This window comes from Papio anubis, chromosome 7 (genome assembly GCF_008728515.1).
Source record: "Papio anubis isolate 15944 chromosome 7, Panubis1.0, whole genome shotgun sequence".
In the NCBI taxonomy this organism is placed as follows: domain Eukaryota; kingdom Metazoa; phylum Chordata; class Mammalia; order Primates; family Cercopithecidae; genus Papio; species Papio anubis.
In genome coordinates this window covers 67359614-67386734 of record NC_044982.1, presented here as the reverse complement: position 1 = coordinate 67386734, position 27121 = coordinate 67359614, and the positions used below count along the sequence as shown (strand labels likewise).

General features: G+C 41.3%; 1 protein-coding gene across 2 annotated transcripts; it reads right to left on the bottom strand.

The window, feature by feature from the left end:
* TRAPPC6B (trafficking protein particle complex 6B) lies at positions 1-26930 on the bottom strand. Of its 2 annotated transcripts, none has more exons than XM_017961139.3 (6): positions 26910-26930; positions 11057-11124; positions 9882-9999; positions 6074-6157; positions 3611-3704; positions 1-2564 (listed from the first exon to the last, which is right to left on the bottom strand). In XM_017961139.3, the coding sequence occupies exons 2-6, from the start codon at positions 11089-11091 to the stop codon at positions 2533-2535; spliced, it is 363 nt and encodes a 120-aa protein (XP_017816628.1). In that variant the 5' UTR covers positions 11092-11124; positions 26910-26930; the 3' UTR covers positions 1-2532. The 2 variants fall into 2 exon arrangements, with proteins under 2 accessions (XP_017816628.1, XP_003901781.1); XM_003901732.4 differs by lacking the exon at positions 26910-26930 and adding an exon at positions 21501-22118.
* Positions 26931-27121: the final 191 nt, after the last annotated feature.

Genomic DNA, 27121 nt, shown 5'->3' with positions numbered 1-27121 from the left:
TTATCATGTTTTCTTTAGTACTTTATTGTTTTACATGTGAACCTTTAAGTTTCTCCCCACCTACTCCCACAGAAGAAGGGATATTCAATTGTCCCATACTATCTTTTAAATAACCTAACTCTCCCTTTGTTTCTACTAAGAGAGGTTTCTTTTTGACTACAAGTAACAATATACATACACCCAAAGTGAACGGAACAATATAAAGAATATCTCATATAACAAAAAGTCCACAGGTAAAGCAGTTCCAAGATTGGTTAATTCAGAAGCACAATTCAGGTGCTTTCTATCTACATCCCGCTATCCTTAGTGTGATAGCTTTCATCTCCATACTTGTCCTTTCATGGCCATCAGAAGGCCATTGCAGATTAGCTTGAAACATCCATATCACATATCTTCACTGAGAAGCAGAAAAGGGATGCCGGCAAATCGCTATCTTGTATCGGTTGTTAAGAGCAACAGAAAATTTCTTATTCAAAGTCTTCAGACTTCCTTCATCTTATTAGCCGAGATTCCATCAAATGATCAGGCAAGCCAATACCATGATTGGCACAGAATCTAATCAACACTCACCCTCTCTGGACTAGGGAAGCACCCTGTTCTACAGCACAAGGCAGCCATACAGAGTTTTAGACCAAAAAAAGAAAAAAAGAAAAAAACATGGGGCTTTGTCAGCAAGGAAGGGAGAACGAAACGGCTGATGGGTAGGCATATGAATGTCTAACAAACCAACTTATCTGAACCCACCTTTTTCACACACACAATTCCCACACCTGTTTTATTTTGAAGTTCTCTACTGTGTTCTATTTTGATCTTCTGTGTCATTAGCTATTCCTGGGTCCTTATGACTTTTAACTTAATAACCTTTATATATGTATATTTGGTAGGAACTTTCCTAAATTTTTTCAAAATTAAAATTTTTTCCCCAAAATATGTGAGAATTAGGATTGTAGTCATGCATTGCTTAGCAAAGGGGATACATTCTGAGAAATGCATCATCATTAGGAGATTTTAAAACTGTACAGTCACAGAGTGTACTACACAAACTTAGATGGTATGATCTACTATACACCTAGGCTATGACCTATTGCTCCTAGGCTACAAACCTGTACAGCATATTATTGTAGTGAACACTGTAGGACACTGTAACACAATGGTAAATACTTGCATATCTAAACATAAAGAAGGTACAGTAAAAATACAGTATTGTAATCTTATGGAACCACCACCATATATGTGGTCGGTCATTGACTGAAACATCATTATAGGGCACATAGCTAGAATTTAATAAATCAAGTTAAACAAATATCTTTGTAATACTGTACCCTTCCATGAAAGGAAAATGGTATGCCTCTAACTTGAGTTTTCTTTAATGTTCTAAAGTACATTTTTATAGTTTTTATTTCATGTTTTTAATATAATGTTTGGTTTAGTCAATCTTCTTAATCTGCCATTTCTATGGCAGAGTATCCACTGAAACATCTTGTTTGGTGTGTCAGTCACCCCCTTCTGCATAGTTCCCTGTCACACAAATACATGCAAAAGGGTAATAAATAAATGGGAAACAAAGTATAGTTTTAGTAATCAAAACATGCAAGGTTCTAACAAAAGCTGGAGATATCTGCTTATGCCAAATAATTTAAGTAAGAGAAAGTAAGTAGAAGAGGTGGTAAGAAAGATGTATCAGATGAGCACTGACCCCAAACCACTAAGATGATATGGTCCAAAAAATGTCAGAATGACTAATCCAATTATCCACCTCTCTGCTCAGCTGGAAGAGTAAAGAAGGGGATAAAGATGTTAGATCCTTTACCAGGACTTCCACGCATGGGGAGAGAAGCTGAAAGTCAAAACTGTAACAGGAATAAATACAAAAATTCTTTCCAAACATACCTATTATTCTTTGGCCCTAGAGTCACTGAATTCACATTTAAACTAATCTATTATTTCATTTTGATCATATTAATGGCGCTCTGGAGGAATGAAACATATTAAAGCAAAATTAAATTTATAAACAATTTAGGCAGTCATATATGTATTTATATATACACACATACAATGTATATATGAAATCCTTATACAGGTGTAAAAATTCTTAATAAATTATAAGCAGTAATATAAAAAAATTTAGTATGTTTGCTTTTTAAAATAAAAACTTGTTCATTCTTATCACAAATAATTCTGTTGGTACATAATTTTCTCTCATGCTAATTCAACAAACCCTGAGCTTTGTTTCTCCATCTATGGCTAAATACATATCACTCTAACCAAATAAAAAGGTTTAAAATAAGGGTCCTACATCTTGGTGTCTGGTTATTTGAAATCAGGTTTTCATTTTGAATTGTTTTGGTTAAGTGTATGTCATGGCAGGATGTCCCTTTATCTCCTTTGAGTTGATCTGTGTTAAACTGATAAAAATACATGCTTACTCCTGCACAAACATCAAACAATGTAATTAAATCATCACTACTTGAAATACTTTTACACGAATAATTTATCTCTTTACACTGTTGAAGCCTTGCATTTCAGTATGTTCTACAGCTTCTGTATCATCACCTGAAATTTGCCTAAAAAAAAAAAAAAATACAAATAATTATTTGATTTTTAGATACAAAGAAAACAAGTCTAAACATCAATTTTCTGTTCCATATAGGAAATAGTTTCAGTCAAGAAATCTGCTATGTCAAAAACCTTTTCACATTCTTCATAATATTCAATAAAGTCAATTCTATTTTTTCTTTTCTTTTTGAGATGGATTCTTGCTCTGTCGCCCATGATGGACTGCAGTGGCGCGATCTTGGCTCACTGCAACCTGCACCTCCCAGGTTCAAGTGATTCTCCTGCCTCAGCCTCCTGAGTAGCTGGGACTACAGGCGTCCGCCACCATGCCCAGCTAATTTTCGTATTTTCAGTAGAGACTGGGTTTCACCCTATTGACCAGGCTGGTCTCAAACTCCTGACCTCGTGATAAGCCCACCTCGGCCTCCCAAAGTGTTGAGATTACAAGTATGAGCCACCACGCCCAGCCAGTCAATTCTATTTTTATGGGATGATTATATGGTTTGTGAGTAAGCACTTTTGTTTCTCTTTATGAATCCTACATTTGGGTACAGTATTTCATTGCTAATGATCATTGTAAATGTAAAGGAAATACAATAAAGCTCAAGGCCTCTCGGCTGGTAGCTCTGATGAAAAGATCTTTAGGGAGACATTTAGTGATAAAAGAGTATCTGGTTTTACTTAGCTGTATATAATAGGTGTATCCTAAACAATTGTTTAAAAATAGCATTTTCAATGTTCTAGGGAAATCTGCTATCTTAAAACAGTGCAGGAGATATTCAGAAGACTATCTTTAAAAAAATTAAAGTTTAAATAACTTTAGAAGAGTTAAAAATCATCCCTTAAATTGTCTTATAAATTTGGATTTCTTTAGTCCATTATTCAAAAATTACTGCGTATGAATATAGTATGCTACATATTACTAAATGTTACATTGATAAAACTAAAATGAAAGTTTCAGCATTTTAAATTTCCTCTCAGTTAAATTAAAAAAAAAAAAAAGACCTGAAAACAAATTACTAAAACATCTGTAAGAAAAGTGAATTCAACTTACAAGCAGGCATTGAAGACACTTCAGCTGTTACAATACTTTTTATTCCCAAGTTTGATAAGCCACCTCTGATTAAGCCACATGTAAATGCTAAATACTAAAAGGAAAAAAAAATCATTAAAAATAGTAAGGATTTACTAAAATAGTAAAGCTATTGATAAATACAACATTACATGACTTATCATCAGTAGGTCATTCCTGTTATAAAAAAGGAGTTTGGAAGATTGTTTAAGTTACTGAAAAATATTGATAGATTTCACAGCTCCCCGGAAACTAACGCATGGACATAGGACTTAAGACTTCAGCTCAGCCAATTAAGCACTCCAGTCCAGGACTGTGAATCTAGAGTCACTGACAAAAACAAGCCAGAAACAGATAGGAATTAGTTCTGGAGGCAGTAAAGGTAGTTTGTGTCTACAGTCCATGCTGCCCACAGCATTATAAGTAGATACATTCTGTGGAGTGACTTGGCTATCTTAATGGCTGCCTTAAAACTCCCCTGGTTATTGCCTATTTTTTGAGCTTATCAATTGTGTTAGCTTACAAGCAGAATTTCTTTCCTTTATTTACAACCAAGAATCTTGACTTGTTCAAGACTTATAGCTTGCCACAACAAAGAATTATCTGGTTGAAAGTATCAACAGTTTGGATGCTGAGAAATCCTGTCATATAGAAACAAAGAAAGGGAATAGGGCTGAGCTACGACACCAAAAGTCATGACAAGAACTGGATTGAAAAACTAGCAATTCAAGGAATTTTTGATTACCCACATCTATACTGCATGATGTTCAACATACTACATTATCTATGAATAATATAAATATATATATTTAAATAAATACAATATATATATTTAAATAAATATAAATAATATAAAATATTATCTTACAAATAATATACATAAATGGGTACTAATAAGTAACTAGATCTGAGTCATGAAATTTTAAGCTGGAAGAGGTCTTAGAGATTGTTTATCCCAAGAGTTCTTAATCTGGGATTTGTGACCCCTATGAAAATAAAAACCATGCATATGTGCGTATTTATGGGGAAAGGTGTTCCAATTCTCAAAGACGTCCATAACTCAAAATAGTTAGAAATCACTGAATTGGTCCAACTTACTCTTTTCACAGCTGAATAAACCAAGATCCCAAAAAGTTAAGTGAGAACCAGAAACATTAAGTTAGATGTTAGTAAAAAAGAGAAAATACGCCAGGCGTGGCCCGCAATCCCAGCACTTTGGGAGGCTTTTGTAATCACACCTGCAATCCCAGCACTTTGGGAGGCTGAGGCAGGCGGATCATGAGGTCAGGAGTTCGAGACTACCTTGGCCAATATGGTGAAACCCCGACTCTACTAAAGATACAAAAAATTAGCCAGGCATGGTGGCGCACACCTGTAATCCCAGCTACTCAGGAGGCTGAGGCAGGAGAATCACTTGAACCCAGGAGGCGGAGGATGCAGTGAGCTGAGATGGCACCACTGCAGTCCAGCCTGGGCGGGAGGGCTTCATCCAAAAAAAAAAAAAAAAACAGCAGAAAATACACACATTAACCATAAAAATGTAGTTAGAGCCTGGATACCCCAAAAATATAGAAAATAGGCAATCAGGCCAGATGCGGTGGCTCACACCTGTAATCCCAACACATTGGGAAGCCGAGGTGAGGTGATCATTTGAGCCCAGGAATTCAAGACGAGCCTGGACAACATAGTGGGATCCCATCTCTACTAAAATTTTGTTAAAAATTAGCTAGGCATGGTGGCCCATACCTGCAATCCTACCTCCTTGGGTGACTGAAGTGGGAGGATCATTTAAGCCCGGGGGGGTTAAGGTCAAGATAGGTCATGATTGCACCACTATACTCCAGCCTGGATGACAGAGCAAGACCTTATCTTAAAAAAAAAAAAAAAGAAGTGATCTACCACACATCTACATGTCACTGTCATTTATAGTGTTTCTTTTTCTGAGATGGAGTTTCGCTCTTGTACCCCAGACTGGAGAGCAATGATGGCACGATCTCGGCTCACTGCAACTTCTGCCTCCCAGGTTCAAGTGATTCTCCTGCCTCAGCCTCCCGAGTACCTGGCATTGCAGGCGCTCGCCACAATGCTCAGCTAATTTTCATAGTGTTGGTAGAGACGGGGTTTCACCATGTGGGCCAAGCTGGTCTTGAACTCCTGACCTCAGGTAATCCACCTGCCTTGGCCTCCCAAAGTGCTGGGATTACAGGTGTGAGCCATCGCGCCCGGCCAGTGTTTCTTTAATTGGTCACTCTATGACTATGTAGCTACAGTTTAGTGTTATTGTAACATGTCTCTCATTTCACAGAAAACTCTTTAAACAAAAAACAACACCTTAAAACATACTTTTAATTCAATAGTCTGTTATGATTAGCATTGTACTTTTCCCTGTAGTCCTACTATTAACAGAAACACCAATTATTATTAATTAATTATTCCATTAAATACCTTAGATGCATGTTCTAAATACTGTTTTCCTGCAGACATCTGAGTAAGCAGGCGAAATTTGTTGTCCTGAAGTACATAGATGCCCTGTTCCAAAAATAGAAAAAATATCCAAAGTCAATGTAGCTAGCAATCCTTAAAATTATTTTATTCTTATGAAACAATGTAAGAGTTTTTTAAAAGTTATTAAAAGTCTCCTTCCCATTGGCCAAATTTTCTTTTTCTGTTCTTGGGAGACAGGGTCTCCTCTGTCACCCAGGGTAGAATGCAGTGGCATAATTATGCCTCACTGCAGCCTCCAACTCCCAGACTCAATCGATCCTCCCACTGCAGGCTCCCAAGTAGCTGGGACTACAGGCGTGCACCACCAAGCCCTGCTAATTTTTATATTTTTCTGTAGAGATAGGGTTTCGCCATGTTGCCTAGGCTGGTCTCAAAACTCCTGGGCTTAAGCAATCTGCCCACCTTGACCTCCCAAAGTGCTGGGATTGCAGGCATGAGACCACGTGCCCAGCCTGGTCAAATTTTGTTTAAATGAAGGAGTTTTGCAATGTTCAAGCTGAAGAGTTGCAAGTTCAATATTTTCACAACGCTAATATCTACTGAACGGTTTTATACACTAAAGATACAAAGACTATATGAGACATAGTCCCCATCCTTAAAAACTCAGAGTCTAGTATGATGGAATCATTAATATATGTCCATATGAAATAAGCTATTGGTTTGTTTGTATATTTATTTATTTAGACATGAGCTCTCACTTTGTTGCCTAGGCTGGAGTGTGGTGGTACAATCACAGCTCACTGCACCCTTAAACAAAACCTGGGTGTTTGAGCAATTCTCTTGCCTCAGTCTCCCGAGTAGCTGGGACCACAGGCACACACCACCACATCTGGCTAGTTTTATTAATTTTTTGTAGAAAGGGGGTCTCCCTATGTTGCCTAGACTGGTCTTGAACTCCAGGGCTCAAGTAATCCTCCTGCCTCAGCCTCCCAAAGTGCTGAAATCACAGGTATGAGTCACCACGCTTGACCTAATTTTTATTTTTATTTATTTAATTTTTTGAGACAGAGTTACGCTCTTGTTGCCCAGGCTGGAGTGCAATGGCTCGATCTCAGCTCACTGCAACCTCCACCTCCTGGGTTCAAGCGATTCTCCTGCTTCAGCCTCCCAAGTAGCTGGGATTACAGGCATGTGCCACGACACCCAACTAATTCTGTATTTTTAGTAGAGACAGGGTTTCTCCATGTTGGCAGGGCTGGTCTTGAACTCCCAACCTCAGGTGATCCGCCTGCCTCGACCTCCCAAAGTGCTGGAATTACAGGCGTGAGCCACAGCACCCGGATTTATTTATTTATTTATTTACTTATTTATTTGAGACAGAGTCTTGCTCTGTCGCCCAGGCTGGAGTGGAGAGGCATGACCTAGGCTCACTGCTACCTCTGCCTCCCGGGTTCAAGCAATTCTCCTTCCTCAGCCTCCCGAGTGGCTGGGACAATAAGCGTGTGCCACCATGGCTGGCTAATTTTTGTATTTTCAGTAGAGACAGGGTTTCACCACGTTGGCCAGGCTGGTCTCGAACTCCTCACCTCAGGTGATCTGCCCACCTCAGCCTCCCAAAGTGCTGGGATTACAGGGGTGAGCCACCGCACCCAGACTTATCTAAATCATGTCTAGAAAGTAAAAATTCAAGAGTCATTTCTTCCCATTAGCATTTCCCGTAATTCCAAGCTAAAGTTGGTACAAAATGAATTCTAGGCCAGGCACAGTGGCTCACACGTGTAATCCCAGCACTCTGGGAGGCCAAGGCGGGAGGATCCATTGAGCACAGAAGTTTGAGTCCAGTCTGGACAACACAGTGAGACGTTGTCTCTAATTAAAAATAAATAAATAATCCTATTGAGAGTACCAGATACATTTAATTTTTTACTTAATCAAAATTCCAAATCTACTCTAAGTATTTCCTTGAGTTCATAAAATAAAATCTAATGAAGCTGGGAGTGGTGGTGCACGCCTATAATCCCAGCTATGCAAGAGGCTGAGGCCAAAGAATTACTTGAGTCCAGGAGCTCAAGACCAGTCTGGGCAACATAGCGAGACTCTGTCTCCCTTTTAAAATTTTAATAAATACATTGTCTTCTATGTAATCTATTAATTTTGTAAGAAAATCTTTTAAGAGTAGAAAATACGACAGCAGTAATAATCCAGGAGTTACTTAAGAGTAAAATATGCACACAAATTAGACTTTAGAAATGACTGTAAAGAATCTCTTCCTGCCACCCAAGATGCCCACAGGAAAGGCCAACGGGAAAGAGGTGGCTCCGGCCCTTGCTGTCATGAAGAAACAGGAGGCCAAGAAAGTGGTGAATCCCGGTCAGGCGTGGTGGCTCACGTCTGTACTCCCAGCATATTGGGAGGCTGAGGCAGGTGGATCACTTGAGGTCAGGAGTTCGAGACCAGCCTGGCCAGCATGGTGAAATCCCATTTCTACTAGAAATACAAAAATTAGCTGGAGTGGTGGCACATGCCTATAGTCCCAGTTACTTAGGAGCCTGAGGCAGAATGGCTTGAACCCAGGAGACGGAGGTTGCGGTGAGCCGAGATCGCGCCATTGCACTCTAGCCTAGGCAACAGAGCAACACTTCGTCTCAAAAAAAAAGAAAAGAAAAAGTGGTGAATCCCCTGTATGAGAAAAGGCCTAAGAATTCTGGCATTGGACAGGACATCCACCCAAAACGGACCTCACTCACTTTGTGAAATGGCCCCACTATACCAGGTTGCAGCGGCACAAAGTCATCCTCTTGTAAGCAGTCGAAAATGCCTCCTACAATTAACCAGTTCACCCAGGCCCTGCACCGCCAAACAGCTACTTATCTGTTTAAGCTGTCCCACAAGTACAAAGACAAAGCAAGAAAATAAGCAGAGGCTATTGGCCTGGGCTGAAAAGAAAGCTGCAGGCAAAGGGGATGTCCCCACTAAGAGACCACTTGTCCTCCAAGTGGGAGTTTAACACCATCACCACGTTGAAGGAGAACAAGAAGGCTCAGCTGGTGGTGACTGTACACTATGTGGATCCCATCAAGGTGGCTGTCTTCCTGCCTGCTTTGTGTTGTACAATGGGGGTCCCTTCCTGCATTATCAAGGGGAAGGCAAGACTGGGACGTCTAGTCCACAAGAAGACCTGCACCACTGTCGCCTTTACACAGATTAACTCGGAGGACAATGGAGCTTAGGTTCAGCGGGTGGGAGCTATCAGAACCAACTACAACGACAGACACGATGAGATCAGCTGTCACTAGGGAGGCAATGTCTTGGGTCCCAAGTCTGTGGCTTGAATTGCCAAGCAGGAAAAGGCAAAGGCTAAAGAACCTGCCACCAAACTGGGTTAAATATACACTGTTGAGTTTTCTGTACATAAAAATAATTAAAATAATACAAATTCTTCAAAAAAAAAGAAATGACTCTAAAGACATAAAGGTGATATATTTGTGGTTCTGCATATTATTACCACTAATGAACAGTAACTAAGGAACCAAATACTAAAAGCTATTATCATCCTGACTTTTGCTACTTTAAAAAACTTAACATAGCACATAATTGGGTGAAAGGAACAGCTATCATTACTGATAACTGTCCCTTTGTCTTTATTCAGTTCACACTACTGGAAGAAAAAAACTAATAACTTATTAATAACATAAAAATACTTCAAAGTTAACCAGAAATTATTTTAGGTTTTAAATAAGTCACTAAAATACGATATTTATATTAAGTTAAAGGACTTTAAAATATAGGCCTTAATTAATTTAATTACCTGATGATTTGTCCTTAGATTGTCGATTTGTTTCTTGAATACCGTAGTCCAAAAATCTTTACAAATGAACTTCATGATATCTAACTCATCCTTGAACCTTGCAGTATCTTTTGTAAACCTAAAAAGATCAACTGGAAGTAATACAGTATTTATCCTCCAAAAAAAGCAAGAGGGACTAATTATTAACTAATTTCCAAATGCCAGAACAGCACTGAACATTTACTGGGTTATTTTTAATTTTAATTATTTTTTGAGACAGGGTCTGGCTCTGTTGCCCAGGTTAGAGTGCAGCAGCATGATCTCGGCTCATTGCAACGTCTATCTCCCTCCCAGACTCAAGCCATCCTCCCACCTCAGCCTCCCTCGAAGCTGAGACCACAGGCACATGTCACCATGCCCAGCTAATCTGTATATTTTTGTAGAGACGGGGTCCTACTCTGTTGCCCTGGCTGGTCTCAAACTCCTGAGCTCAAGCAATTCTTGGCCTCCCAAAGTGCTGGGATTACAGGCATGAGTCACCACACCTGGCTGAACATTTATTAACACTCATAAAGTCATAAGCACCACGCAACGTGATCCTATCTCAATGGATTCACATTACGTTATATAAATTATGAGGCCTCAAATTAGTCTAAACATTATAGCCAAAATTTCAGGTGCAATGCATTCTAGCACATCAAAAAAACCACAAAAGAACAAAGAGCTGAGCATTATCATGACATTGTTACATAAAATATACTCAGAGTTTAACTATTCAGGTAGTGAGAAAGAAATACTAAAAAGAATTGATCTATAAGTTCAAAGATAATTACACACATAAACATAGACTATAGTTATTTCAATCCTATGTACAAAAAAATTCAATGCAGGTTAAAGAACCCAGTAGATCTTAAGTTAAAAATGCAGTAAGATTTTAGATAGCTGTTTCAATAGCTTCAAGAAGAAAGTCTAAAATACATAACACATATATTTTCTTTAATCATTAAAATAAAATTTGAATAAACGCGTTAAAATGGCATTGGATCTAAAAATAAATTTTAATTTTTGAAGTAAAGAGAAGAAATAACATTCAGGAATTAAAATTAAAATATTCCAAGTTTTATGCAATCTTTTGAAATAGATTATCTTTGTTTATAACCTACCTGCAAGAAAATTTTCAAATCCAACCTGCTCACCTTTCTATCAATCCTTGTCCCACTCGAAACCCCATGTTTTCCAGCTTAGTAATACATCGTCCGTTTTCCTGTTTTAAAAAAGAATAGTTTTAAATACTTTTAGAATGCTAGGATGTTAGTGTTCAGAAATTGTTTTACAATATTGGTTAAAAATATTAATGTAAACATTTATAATTTTTTCCCTGAGACATTTTAAGAAAAAGTGAATTATATGGTTGATTTTATTTATTTTACTTTAATTTTACTAACTTTACTTTTTACTATTTTTTTTATAAACAAATTCATAATTTAGTTAACATATACGTAATTAACCTAAAAACTTCAATAGAAGGATACATTTTTAAAATTTATTTTATTTTGAGATGGAGTCTCACTCTGTCGCCCAGGCTGCAGTACAGTGGGGTCATCTCGGTTCACTGTAACCTCCACCTACAGGGTTCAAGTGATTCTCCTGCCTCAGGTTCCCAAGTAGCTGGAATTATAAGCACCTACCACCATGTCTGGCTAATTTTTGTATTTTTAGTAGAGAAAATACAAAAATACAAAATGTTGGCCACGCTGGTCTCAAACTCCTGACCTCAAGTGATCCATCTGCCTCGGCCTCCTAATGCAGGGATTACAGGCATGAAGCCACCGCACCCAGATAGAAAGACACATTTTAAAACCACTTGGAAAGCCATCTCTATAGAAGTGATTTTCCCAGGATAGTAACCAGATGTAACCTAACCCAACACCATCTTAACTAGCAGAGGTTCAATGGGTTGAAGCTTTGTGCTCCTCCCTGACACCAAGTTTTTTAATACAAATAAATCCCTCAAGGTGCAGTGGCTCATGCCTGTAATCCCAGCACTTTGGGAGGCCAAGGCAGGAGGATCACTTGAGCTCAGTGGCTCAAGATCAGCCTGGGCAACATAGCAAGACCACATCTCTACTAAAAATAAAAATAGTTGGGCATGGTAGCATGTGCCATTTTGGAGGCTGACACAGGAGGATTGCTTGAGTCCAAGAAGTTGAGGCTGCAGTGAGCCATGATCATGTCATTGCAGTCCAGCCTGGGCAACAGGTTGAGCAAGGGACCCTGTCTCAAAAAAAAAAAAAAAAAGAAAAGAAAAGAAAAAAGAAATAGAGAAGAGAAAGAAAAGAATTTCAGTACTGTTTCTTCTTAGGAGAAAACTCCAACCTTATGAGACCAACCACAACACAATGAAAAGTTGCACTAACTACTTCAGAATATTAGTAACAGCAGATGTTGGTACGAATAACTGGTATTTATTCTACAGTCCTTATAAATAAAATCCCACAGTTAGCATTTGCATTATCAGCTAGAGAGTTAGTTAACATGTAGTAGAATGAGGACTTACACAAGGTGTAATACACAGCATTTTACTACTATGAAAACAAATGCAGTCCAGTTAGGAGAAAACCAAGTGGATTCTAAGTTATACATATCTTAATGACAAGACTCCCCACCATTTGTGAATGTAAAACAATTTTTAAATGTTGACACTACAATATTTAAAATAGCTATCATAAATGTACATAACGTATTCCATGCTAGGTTTTTGTTTGTTTGTTTAAGGAAACTGTAAGTTATACTGTGGTTAAGGCGTGTATCTTCACTCTTGAAAAGGCCCACATTCTATCACAGTAATGTATGGTCAGACTTAGCCCCAAATGTTAAACACCTGGATCAAGACATAACCAGTTATATTGTGAAAGGAACCTATATACATTTATCAACTCTAGTTCCTTAATAGGTACCTAACAAGTCATTAACATACAGAAACATGCATCATGAGAACCAAGAAATACCACCCATCCCTTCTGCATATCAGCAATTTGTCACTCCTGAGCAACAGTGCTTATATCACTGAGGTCTATGAATAGTCACTTTTCACATTCATCCCAAGAGACAGAATGACCTTTTTTTTGTTGTTTTTTTTCTGAGACGGAGTCTCACTCAGTCGCCCAGGCTGGAGTGCACTGGTGCGATCTCGGCTCACTGCAAGCTCCGGTTCACGCCATTCTCCTGCCTCAGCCTCCCAAGTAGCTGGGACTACAGACGCCCGCCGCCACGCCCGGCTAATTTTTTGCATTTTTAGTAAAGACAGGGTTTCACCATGTTAGCCAGGATGGTCTCGACCTCCTGACCTCATGATCCGCCCGCCTCGGCCTCCCAAAGTGCTGGGATTACAGGCATGAGCCACTGCGCCTGGCCTGAGACAGAATGACTTAAGCACAAATGCAACATATTATAATTTCTCACCAAAAAGTCACAAATTAAACCAAAATATTTTACACAATTTATATAAAATGCCTTAAAATCTGCCTTCATTTAAGCTCGCTCTCTCCATATCTGGTGAGTTAACTGGATGTCTTTGGGTATGAGAGCCACCTTTCTAACTGTAGACGGCACACAAATTAGCATCTTCAAATCAACCCACCAGGTATACTTCACTAGCCTCCTGCAGCGCCCCAGTGATTGTGCTCTGAAACCTCAAGTTGGTTTTGAAATCCTGGGTGATCTCTCTCACCAACCTCTGGAAAGGCAGCTTCTAGATGAGAAGTTAGGTCAATTTCTGATAATGAGAATCTCTGGAAGTACCGCAGTCCCAGGCTGATAGCGATGAGGTTTCTTCACCGGACTGGTAGAGGGGACACTTTTTATCTGGCAGCGTTAATAACCTGCTGTTAGGAGGAGGGGTTCCCACCAGTGGAATTACAAGCAGTTGATTTGGTTTGGGCCATTTGCTTTTACCTAACGTCAAAGTTTTAGGTCACTTCTTCAATCGCCACACTGCTTCTGCTGCCCAAGGAAAAACCACAGTGTCCAAGCAAAGAATAGATGTTCCTCCAACAAAGGACCAAACTGCTATTTACTTATTTATTTGACAGGTCTTGCTCTGACACCCAGGCTGCAGTGCAGTGGCGAGATCATGGTTCATTGAAGCTTTAAATTCCTGGGCTCAAGCAATCCTCCCACCTCAGTCTCCCAAGTAGCTAGGATTACAGGCACATCATCATGCCTGGCTATTTTTTTTTTTTTTTTTCTTTTTAAGAGATGAGGTCTCACTATATTACCCAGGCTGGTCTCAAAGTCCTGACCTCAAGATATCCTCCTAGCTTGGCCTCCCAAAGCAGTGGGAATACAGATGTGAGCCACATCATTTTCACAAGGTAACAGGGAACTACTGCTTATCATTGATTTTCAGAAATCAAATCCTCTTTCTAATTACTCCTCGTCTCCCTCTTATCCCCATTTCAATCATTCTTCTCTCCTAGGTTATAAAACCTGGTATCACCTGATGTTCTTCCCTGAGTCAAATCCTTTTTGCACTCATTAAGTTCTATTGTTCCTTGCTTCAAAAAGTCTCAGAATCATCCAGGCTTCCCAGTTCTCAGTGTCTTAGCTGATTACCACACTTTGCCTTAAATCATGAGATTGATTTGCTCTTCCTTTGACAATCTCATTCAGTCTTAAGGCTTTAAATACTACCTCTATGCTGAACACATCCAAATCCTATGGATGACTGATGGACTGTCCTCTACAATCCAGACCCCATACCTCTCTGGCCTCAACCTTCTGCAGACTCACTCTGTGCTGTCCCTTAAACATGCCAGGTACATTCCAGGGGCTTTTGCATCACCTCTTCCTCCAGATATTCACACAACCAACTCCCTCACTTCCTTTGAGTCTACTCTCATGTCACCATCTTAGGCTCATTTTAACCATCTTCTTTAAAAGTGCAACATCATACCCCTTTGGCAACTCGCTATCCTAGTGATCTTAAAAACGTGTTGGCCGGGTGCAGTGGCTCACACCTGTAATCCGAACATTTGGAAGGCTGAGGTGGGCGGATGACGAAGTCAGGAGATCGAGATCATCCTGGCTAACACAGTGAAACCTCATCTCTACTAAAAATACAAAAAATTAACCAGGCATGGTGGCACATTCCTGTAGTCCCAGCTAGTCAGGAGGCTGAGGCAGGAGAATCGCTTGAACCCAGGAGGCAGAGATTGTAGTGAGCCAAGATCGTGCCACTGCACTCCAGTCTGGGTGACAGGGCGAGACTCCATCTCAAAAAAAAAAAAAAGACCAGCAACATCAGCATCACATGGGAACTTGCTAAAAATGCAAATTCTCTAGTCCCACTCCCAACTTACTTAATCAGAAATTCTGGGTATGGAGCCACTAATCAGCTTTAACAAGCCTTCTAAAAATTGATTTGACGCTCAGTCCCACTTCTTTGCTTAATTTGTCTCCACAGAATTTCTTTCACCATTTAATATACTATACATTTTACTATTTTATATTGCCCATGTGCCCCTTGCTCCCCTCTCTGCTAAAATAAAGCTCCAAAAAGGCAGGGATTTCTGTATATTTTGAAGCCTGTTTGTCTCCCACTAAGGAAACCATAGGCCTTATTATTCACTAAACTTTCTTCTAAGGAACCATGCACTCTGTTTATGGTGCTGTGACTACTAAAACTGTATTTCTAGAAGACTTTATTGGGCATAGACATCTAGTGGTCCCAAAGGACCTTTGAAGTATGCATATTCAACATGATATTCATTTTATTAATGTCTTCTGCCTGCTCTGCCTCCAAAATTCCCTAAATTCATTAATGGCATGACCATTCACCTAGTTACTCTAACCAGAAAACTTCCATTTTCTTCACCCCTGAGGTCCCAACCCCTACATACACTGTAGTCCAGTGGAGCCTACCTTTTTCAAGCTTTTCAAAATTCACCTTCTCTCTCTACCCTTACTTCTTCAGTAAGGCCTTATCATTTCTCTCCTGGCTTTTAGCTACAGCCTTCCAACTGGTCTTGTCTCATTTTTTCCTACTTTGTGTCATCTTCTATATTTCTGGTAGTATAATTTCTACCAAAGTAGATTTCTGGAAAAAAAAATCACGTTATTCCCAGCTGGGCATGGTGGCTCACGCCTGTAATCCTAGCATTTTGGGAGGCCGAGGCGGGCGGATCACCTGAGGTCGTGAGTTCAAGACCAGCCTGACCAACATGGAAAAACTCCATCTCTACTAAAAATACAAAAATTAGCCAGGCATGGTGGCACATGCCTGTAATCCCAGCTACTCGGGAGGCTAAGGCAGGAGAACTGCTTGAACCCGGGAGGTGGAGGTTGCAGTGAGCCGAGATCACTCCATTGCACTCCAGCCTGGGCAATAATAGCAAAACTCCGTATTAAAAAAAAAAAAAATCATGTTATTCTCTACTGGAATTTCAGCACCTGCTCCCCTTTCTTCAAAATAAAGTCCAGGCCTGACGTAGTGGCTCATGCCTGCAAATCCCAGTACATTGGGAGGCCAAGGCAAGCGGATTGCTTGAGCTTAGGAGTCTGAGGGCAGCCTGGGCTACATGTGAAACCTCATCTTTACAAAAAATACAAAAATTAGGTGAGCATGGTGGCATGCACCTATAGTCCCAGCTACTTGGGAGGCTGAGGTAGGAGGATGGCTTGATTGCAGGAGGCAGAGGTTGCAGTGAGCCAAGATCCAACCACTGAACTCTAGACCAGGCAATAGAGGCAGATCTGGTCTCAAAACAAACCAACAAACAAACAAAAAATAAAGTCCAAACTCCTTAGCATGGCATCATGGTATATGCTTTCCTTAAAGACCCCTGGCTAGTTAACCAAAATTCATTAACATCCATATATTCACAAACATCTTTCCCTTCTACCACTCTGAAATTTCTGCAGCAACTCCAGAGTGCCATATTCTCTTCTGTCTCCATGCCTTTGTATGTGCTATTCCATAGACTTCACATTCTTTAAATTCTGCTCAAGTATTACATTCTTCCAGATGCCTTCCCTGAAACTTCCTTAGGCCCTATGCTGTCATAAAACTCTGTACATACATCTATTACTATACGTATCACTATCTTCAGTTTTTCTGCTATTCTCCACACTTCTTCTCGAACATGCTTAGGATGACGCCAGGCGCGGTGCTCATGCCTATAATCCCAGCACTGTAGGCAGGAGGGTCACTTGAGACTAGGAGTCTGAGACCAGCATGAGCAACATAGCAAAACTCTGTTTCTATAAAAAATTTTGTTTTAATTAGCTGGACACGGTACCATGCCCATAGCCCTAGCTATTTGGGAGGCTGATGTGGGAGGATCACTTAAGCCCAGGAGGTCATGGCTGCAGTGAGCCAAAGTCCCAACACTGCATTCCAGCCTGCATGACAGAGAAAGACCTTGTCTCTCTCCCCACCTTTTTTTTTTTTTTTTTTTTTTGAGACACAGTCTTGCTCTGTCGCCCAGGTTGGAGTGCAGTGGCACAATCTCAGCTCAACGCAACCTCCGCCTCCTGGGTTTAAGCGATTCTTCTGCCTCAGCCTCCCGAGTAGCTGGCCCTACAGGCGCGCACCACCACGCCCAGGTATTTTTTGTATTTTTAGTAGAGATGGAGTTTCACCATGTTGGCCAGGCTGGCCTCGAACTCCTAACCTCGTGATCTGCCTGCCTTGGCCTCCCAAAGTGCTAGTATTGCTAGTATTACAGGCATGAGCCACCTCGCCCAGCCTCTCTTTTTAAAAAAATAGAGACATTGTTTCACTACATTGCCCACTTTGGTCTCCAACTCCTGGGCTCAAGTAATTCTCCCACCTCAGCCTCCCAAAGTGCTGGGATTACAGGTGTGAGCCACCACACTCACCCAGATACTTTGTCTCTTTAAAAAAAAAAAAAAAAGTTCAGCTAGAATAAGTGTCTGTAAATCATGATGCTCTTTGTGGAATAATTTGCTCTGTAGAATCACCTAGGAACATATGTATTACCAGGAACTATTGAAACCACCTTTGCAAAGATTGTAACTGTAAGTAAAAGAGATCTCACCTAATCAACTCCATCTTGCCTTTAACCTCCAAACTGCCCTTGGTCATTCCTGGATGCAGCCCAAGTTAACTTTGGGAGAAATTTAGTTTATAGTGTAACCTTAAAGCAAGAAGGATAATAGCCCTTCCCGAAACTAAATCACCTTTGCAAAACTAAAGAAAGACTATAAGGTTAGGATTATGAGAGGGGCCTGAATTCCGCTAAAATGTAGGTAGTTAAATGATAACCAGACATTATTCTGGAAGTCACAGATTTGTAACTTCCCCAATTACTCCTGTAAATAATTATCACTATTGTAGAACCTAAAAAAGGCCTTTTGAGATGTCTTTTCAGACTTTTGCATTTCCGATGACTCCAACTGGTCCTCTGGCCCCCACCTCTGTAACGGCATCCACAACCAACCAGCAGCACCCATTCCCTAGTCCCCAGCCTGTCAAACTATCCTTGATAAACCCTAAACTCTGTATGTTTGGGGAGGCTGATTTGAGCAATAATAAAACTCTGCTCTCCGATTTAGCCAGCTCTACATAAACTCCTTATTGCAATTCTCCTGTCTTGATAGATCAGCTCTACCTGGGCAGCAGTGAAGAAGAACCCATTGGGCAGTTACAATATGCTTATATACACACTCTCAAATCCTATGATCACATGAGCTTCTGAATTAAGCCCTACTACATATTTTTTGATTTTGCTACTTGTTCATGCACTTTTGAGTAGGCACCAAATTTTTAAGAAAAAATCAACTTGAGAACATTTTATCCACTAACCTTTTAAAATCCTTTCACCATAAATTGAGAAATGCCCAATTAGTCCACTTTAAGAGAATTCCTCTTTAAGAATAGTTTGATAAACATTGATTTGGAGGGTTAGAACACTGTTTCTTTCTTTTATCTCACCTCAAATCTTACGGAAGTTTATTTTGCTACACTGAAAATCTGTAAAACTTTATTTCACTTAAAAAAACTTTTGATAATTAAAAAAAAAAGACACATAATCCTGTTAGCGAGAAATGGATTTTATAGGTCTTTTCAGACATAAACAGCATGGTTTTTACAGATCTTTTTATGTCTGGAAAAATCTCTAAAAATCACTTCTGGATGACAGGATTATGTATCTTTTACATTTTTTATGATGAAAAATTTCAAGCACACTCAAAGTAGGGACACTAATATGAACCCTCATATACCCGTATTTCAGTATGGGTTCTGATTATGAAGACTACCACATAACTGTTATTTATATAATTTTTGCTTATTATGTACTTTCAATTTTCCCCCCACCATAAATACATTGCAGTAGAAAAAGAAAGTTATTTTTAGCTTAAATGATTCAAAACTATGAACTTCCTTTCTCTTATATGATTAGTCCATCTCTTAAAATTATCAGGCCTGAGTAGAACAGCTCTGTTCATTTTAATAAGGATTAACCCACTGGGGGAAAAAAAAGAAAGGCATTTTAAAAGGAAGAAAAAATATTATTCTAGACAAGAGTCAGAAGAGGGCCAGGTGCAGTGGCTTACTCCTGTAATCCCAGCACTTTGGGAGGCCAAGGCGGGCAGATCACCTGAGGTCAGAAGTTCAAGAACAGCCTGGTCAACATGGTGAAACTCTACTAAAAATACAAAAAAATTAGTCAGGCATGGTGGCCGGCACCTGTAATTCCAGATATTCAGGAGGCTGAAGCAGGGGAATCACTGGAACCCAGGAGGCGGAGGTTGCAGTGAGCTGAGATCACACCACTGCACTCCAGCCTGGGAGACAAAAGCAAAACTCTATCTCAAAAAAAAAAAAAAAAAAAGAGAGAAGAGGAAAGGTAAGAAGGGAGAAGAGAATGAAGAGAACTGAATACACAAGTGGTTGGGGGGACCGGGGGGTTATAACAAAAAAGTAAAAGGGGTGTGTTAACTGTTCTAGAGGGAAAAGGAAGGCTATCTTTGCACAAACAGTAAACACTGATGTCAATAATAAAGTCAGAAGTTTGTAACTTGAAAAAAATCTCTATTATAGATGTGTCATTTGAATAAGAATAGAATTTGCTTCATTTCCAATAACGTTCCAAATGTATCCTGCCTATCCTTCTTGTGGGTAAACTGGCAGTATCTTTTTCTGGATGTCATACAGGTACCTCAAAAGTTCAAGCTGCCCCGAAATAACTCATTATCTTACCTCCTTATTTTTTTATTCTCCTTTAATCCCTTTTCTGATTAATAGCACCACCATCCAAACCAGCTGCTCAAGCTAAAACCTGACAATAATTTTCAACTCCCACTCCCATCCTTAAACAAGACCTACAGAATTCCACTTTCTACCTCTCAAATCTGTTACCTGCTTTTCTCACTATCCCTGTCTTAATTCAGATCATCATCATCTCCTGCAGTGACTCCCGTAATAAAGGATTTTCCCCCTACAAGGATCTTCCCTATCTAGCCCAAACACTGGATTACTTTTCTAAAATGCAAATGATCCACATCATTCCCTTCCTCAAAAATATTCCCTTGAAAAGATCCGAATTCTTTAATAACACAGAGCTTTCTAACTTCACCTCTCAATTCTTCTTACTCTCCCTCTATTCAGTCTAGTCACAAAGAAATGCTTAAGAGTCTTTAAATCCACCACTCTTTCGTACCTCTACGTCTTTATCTTTGCCTAGGATACATTTCCTATCCCCACTCTCCACCCATTTTTTATCAATAGCATTAAAGAAAGGGCTCCTGACTTGAGCACGACTTTGGACTATTTCTAAAATCCGTTACAACTCCATGATTCTACCAGCCAATACTCAAGTGTTAACTACTCATTAAATCACTATTCCCTAAAGACTGTGAGGCAGAAGTTTTATTTTATTTATCTAGCAGTGTCAGCAGCGACAGGCCCACAATGACTGAATAAGGATTCCCACATATTAGAAGTAACCGCTACATACTATCACATTTCGGAGTAAGTCAGATTAAAAAAAAAAAAAGTAATCTCTACAACTCTACAAGGATGGGGCCATTGTTCCATTCACTACTACATCCCTGGCACCTAGAACTAGCTCTGACATAACGGGCACTAAATAAATACTTTCTGAAATAATTAATTTGTGTTCCCTAATTATCCTAACGCCTGCAAACTTTCCCCTGCAAACTCAACCTTCATTAGGCTTCAGTTCTCAAATTGTGTGGAGCTGCACTGAGCATTAGGAATGAGGAAGGAAGGACAGGTCTGTCCAGTGCAAGGCTGAAGTGCTGGAGGTGCCAGCAAAACTAAGTAGGGGTGTCAAAATCAGCTCAGCAGTTAACCCTCCCTTAAACAATGGCAGGGACAACACTAAAAGTACCAAAATCTGTGGGGTGTAAGACAAACGTACGGAAGTAGACAAAAAGGAATCAAATGGAAGATACGAAAGAGAAAACGATGAAAGATGACGGTTCAAAGGAGACAACTGACAGGCTCCAGGGTTTAGGATACCTGGAGGTGGACCATTTTCTGCACACCTCGGGAGGCATCGGGTGGCATGGGACAGGGGTTGAAGGAAAGCACTGAGGGGAAACAAGGTGTGTCACCGCAAAAGGACCGCAAGGACGTGTGGCAGCACTCACCACCTCCCCCTGCTCCGCGGACTTGTACACTCCAGACACCATCTCGTTATGGAGAAGCAAAAACAACGCCTCATCCGCCATTTCCTGCTAATTCTTCCAAGCTCCGAGTTTTGGCTCCCGCTTGAGCTGGTCTGGGGATTCCGGCTAGCGCCTTGAGCGACCTGGCCGGCGCCGCGACTCCGTCAGGCCGCCATTCTGTCCCTGTGGCTAAGAGACCGAGGTATTCACACAGCTTCCCAAAGGCTGGTACTGAAGTGAGTCTGGTACTGGAGACAGCCCACACTCCGGGGCTACCAAGTGCTAGGGGCCGAACGAAAGATTGACACGAGCTCTAACCCAAGCGAACCAGCTGAGATGCGATCTGGCCGCTGGGCGGGGGCAAAAAAAAAAAAACCAACTTCCGGTCCCCTCTACCCCGGCATTTGGCCAGCTCTATGATCACTGAGTTCCTCTCTCCCAAGCCCAAAGAGGCCAGCGCCCGGAAATGAGGAAGGTTCTCCTCCCACCACGATGTCCGGGGCCGACCAAGATAAGATAAGACCTAGAGAGCTTCTGCCTGGCCCCGGCACGGTGGCTCACGCCTGTAATCCCAGCACTTTGGGAGGCCGAGGCTGGTGGATCACCTGAAGTGGGAAGTTCAGACCAGCCTGAAAACCCCGTCTCTACTAAAAAAACAAAATTAGCCGGGCCTAGTGGTGCATGCCTGTAATCCCAGCTACAGGCATGCGCCTGGCATGAGTCTGAGGCAGGAAAATCGCTTGAACCCGGCAGGCGGACGTTGCGGTGAGCTGATATCGCGCCACTGTCCCCCAGCCTGGGAAACAAAAGTGAAACTCTGCCTCAAAAAAAAAAAAAAAAGCTCCCGCGGCCACCTTCGTGTGAATTAGCAATAGAAGTTAAAAAAATTCACAAGAATTTCTATTGGCTTCATCAAAAGCATTCACTTCTCGCCATATGTTCTTCAAATATGAAAAGTTGTAAAAAGAGTTTAAAATATCATAAATTTTCAGAGTTCAAATTTTTTAAATATTGAGAAGTTATCCCAATTCCTATTGAATTAAGCCCGGGTATACAAAAAGAATTAGAGCCATTTTGACCACCAGGAATTTTGCTGTTAGTGGGGTGCAACGGACAAGGGAAGTGGAGCAAGCGAAAAACAAGATACACTTGAACCGGAAAATACAGACTAATCAGAGGATTAGGTGAAAAGTGCTACAGAATTCAGAAAAGTGATGTCACTGCAGGATGGAGTTCCTAATCATTTACAGCAGTGTGAGACAACTGTAGGAATTGTCTCACTGCATATGCAAATAAATATACATGCTACATCATAGTATGTACATCTTAAATTTAGCAAATTCAACATTAAGCATGTTGCTTAGCCTGTGATTAGTTCTTTCCTTGGTAATTCACAAAACAAATTTTTTTCCCCAATTATCCCAGTTGTTTTCCCCCAAATTAACATTTTGGGTTTTCTCAAATTGTTAACAATAACTTCTCAACTTTTCATGCCTGAGCCAGGCACCGTGGCTCATGCCTGTACATTCTAGCACTTTGGGAGGCCGAGGCCTGGGGAGGATCACGAGGTCATGAGTTTGAGAGCAGCCTGGCCAACATGGTGAAATCCCATCTCTACTAAAAATACAAAAATTAGCCGGGCTTGGGGGCAGGTGCCTGTAATCCCAGCTACTCGGGAGGCTGAGGCGGGAGAATCACTTGAACCCGGGAGGCGGAGGTTGCAGTAAGCAGAGACTGTGCCACTACACTCCAGCCTGGGCGACACAGCAAGACTTCATCTCAAAAAAACAAAACACACACACACACACACACACACAAACTCTTCATGCCCTTTCACAGGAATTTAAGATCATGTTCCAAAATTTTAATTGTGGTAGGTTTTTTTAAAAACACGTCCCTTCTAATATTTGAATCAGTATATTCCATTCATCACATAAATCCAGTATAAAACTTCCAGTTAAGCCTTTGAAAACACTAAATTGTCTAGAGGAGTATTTTGCAACAGTAATCTTAATTTTTCCAGCACTAAATTTTCCCTTATGTGAAATCAGGTCCTTTATGTGTAGATTACATTCTTGCCCTCATCACTACCACCAAGAAAAAGGTGTCCAAGTTCACCACACAAGTCAAAAAGTAAGTAATTGGCCAATTTGTCAAGGTTGACTTCTCCAACCACAATAACGTGAGGCTTTTAAAGTATGTTTTTGGATAGAAAGGAAACTGATATTTAGTGAGGACCCACTAACTATTGAACACAACATCCTACTGATCCTTCTTCATAAAGTTAAATTGCCAAGGCTCCTAGGAATAGATCCTATGGAAGCAAGGGGAGAGAGAGAGAGAGAGTGTGTGTGTGTGTGTGCGTGTGTGTGTCACAGAGACAGTTTTGCTCTTATTGCCCAGGCTGCAGTGCAATGGCACCATCTCAGCTCACTGCAACCCCCACCTCCCGGGTTTAAGTGATTCTCCTGCCTCAGCCTCCCAAGTAGCTGGGATTACAGGCATGCACCACCACGCCCAGCTAATTTTGTATTTATAGTAGAGACGGGGTTTCTCCCTGTTGGTCAGGCTAGTCTCAAACTCCCGACCTCAGGTGATCCGCCCTCCTTGGCCTCTCAAACTGCTGGGATTACAGATGTGAGCCACTGTGGCCAGCTGTGTGTGTTTTGTTTTGTTTGAGGCAGAGTCTCACTGTTGCCCAGGCCAGAGTGCAGTGGCAAGATCTTGGCTCACTGCATGCAACCTCCAGCTCCCGGGCTCAAGCAATTCTGCCTCAGCATCCCAAGCAGCGAAGACTACAGGCGCTTGCCACCATGCAGGACTAATTTTGTATTTTTAGTAGAGACAGGGTTTCATCATGTTGGCCAGGCTCGTCTCAAACTCCCAACCTCAAGTGATCCGTCCACCAAGACCTCCCAAAATCCTGGGATTACCAGTCCAACCATACATGGAAACATTCTTACACTTGCTGAATAGGCTCTACTATTATCACACTCTCATGCCTCAGGTACTGCCTAAGGTTGAACACAGATCTGTAATAAGATCAATAAGGCTAAGTATGCTCACAATCAGAATTAAATAATTGTCAATCTTCTTCCCTGTTATTCATCTCTACATTTTTTTCCTTCTATAGTACTTTCTGCTTTCTAACATGCTATACAATTTATTTATTTATTTACTTATTTATTTATTTTTGAGACAGAGTCTCACTCTGCTGCCCAGGCTGGAGTGTAGTGGCACAATCTCAGCTTACTGCAACCTTCACCTTCCAGGTTCAAGCCATTCTCCTGTCTCAGCCTCCCGAGTAGCTGGGACTACAGGTGTGTGCCACCACACCCAACTAATTTTGTATTTTCAGTAGAGACGGGGTTTTGTCATGTTGGCCAGGCTGGTCTTGAGCTCCTGACCTCAGATGATCAACCCACCTCGGCCTCCCAAAGTGCTGGGATTACAGGTGCGAGCCACCATGCCCAGCCAATGTACTTATGTTTATAATCTGTATCCACAATTCCTCCCGTGAAGCTTTTTCAGAGATAACTTTTTTTTTAGAGACGGGTCATGCTCTGTAGCCCAGGCTAGAATGCAGTGGTGTGATGACAGCTCACCGCAGTCTCAAACTCCTGGACTCAAACAATCATCCCACCTTAGCCTCCCCAGTACAATTTTTTAAATTTTTATTTTGAGAGACAGGATTCTTGCTATGTTGCCCAGGCTGGTCTTAACTCCTGGGCTATAGCGATCCTCCCACCTCAGTCTCCCAAGTATCTGGGATTACAGGCACAATCCACTGGACCTGCTCAGAGATCTTTATTGTACACTGGTATACCCAAGTGCCTAGAATAGCACCTGGCACATAGTGGGCACTCAGTAAGTATTTGTTGAACTAATGAATGATCATTGCTCTTCTGGAAGCCTACAAAATCCACAGAAGCAGGAATCACAACTATCTTGTCCTAGGCTTTATTTTCAAACCCTAGCTTACTGCTGATACACAATGGAAGCTCTAAAAGATGACTGGATTAAAGTGGTAGCTTGAGTTAATTAATACACCGGGCCCACTAATGCTTTGTACAAGGAAGATAGATGCCTGGCTGAGATTATTTATAGCATTGTTTCTGTGGGAAAGTGGGTTTTTTTGTTTGTTTGGGACACAGTCTCACTCTGTCACACAGGCTAGAGTGCAGTGGTGCAATCTCGGCTCACTGCAACCTCCTCATCCGGGGCTCAAGCTATCCTCCTGACTCAGCCTCCTGAGTAGCTGGGATTACAGGCGTGCACCACCACTCCCGGCTAATTTTTGCATTTTTAGTAAAGGCAGGGTTTCAACATGTTGGCCAGGCTGGTCTCCAGCTCCTGGCCTCAAGTTATCCACCTGCCTCAGCCTCCCAAAATGCTGGGATTACGGACATGAGTCACTGTGCCTGGCCTGTGAAAAAAATGTTTTCTGAGCTTCCATTTGTGTATATATATGTTTATAGAACAAAACTGGTTCCCACATTGGCAGTGCAGGTAGGGCAGAACCAGAAGCAGGACAACACACACAGACACCACTAACAATAGGGCCGCTCCCTTAGGCCTGGTCTTCACCAGCTCTAGGCCAGGTGAAGAGGCTAACTCAATCATGACTGCCTGTCTGTCTCGCCATTGCTTTCTTTTCTCTAGTATAGATGCTCAGGGTCTAATCAGAGACTGATTCTCAACTGGCGCGACCAAGGGACAGTTATATTATCTCCAGTCTCAATTTCCTTATCAGTAATAACAGGCATTTTTATCCACACTTTTAGTTTGTGAGGAATAAGGCATGTAGAGGGTTTCACAGAGGGTCGGGAACAAGATCAACCCCTAACCAATGTTAGCCATTATGATTAATGACTTTTCCTAGTTTTTATTTTTGTCTTCCTTCTGCTCACTTTAGCCTAATCAGGGTGGGCGTGGTGACTCAAGCCTGTAATCCCAGCACTCTGTGAGGTAGAGGCGGGCGGATCACCTGAGGTCAGGAGTTCGAGACCAGCCTGCCCAACATGGTGGAATCTGGTCTCTAATAATACAAAAATTAGCCAGGCGTGTTGGCAAGCGCCTGTAGTCCCAGGTACTCGGGAGACTGAGGCAGGAGAATCGCTTGAACCCGGGAGGCGGAGGTTGCAGTGAGCCGAGATGGTGTCACTGCACTCCAGCCTGGGCGACAGAGCGAGACTCCGTATGGGAAAAAAATAAAAATTAACCTAATAGAGGAAAGCACGCGCCCACCCCCTCTCTGAGCATGCGCACCAACAGAATAACCGCGCCCTTTTCTAATTAAACCATTAACCAAGGTGAGGGTAAGGAAGAAAAGGAGGCTTGGCTAAGTCCCACCCTGATGTGATCAGGTTAAAACTGTGTAAGGCACATTACATCATAGGTTAAAAGGCCTGGAAAACTCCGCGCTCTCCTTGCCAGAACTGCAGGCTCGCGGGCCAAGTCTCTGAGAACTCAGGGATTGTGAAACCCGCCCCGGCTCTGCGCTAGCAGCGGGATCCAGACACCCGCAGCTAATTGGGGAGGGAGGTGACTGCCTGGCTGACTTTTCATTGGCCCAGAGTCACAAAGGCTGCAGGTTCTTCCCC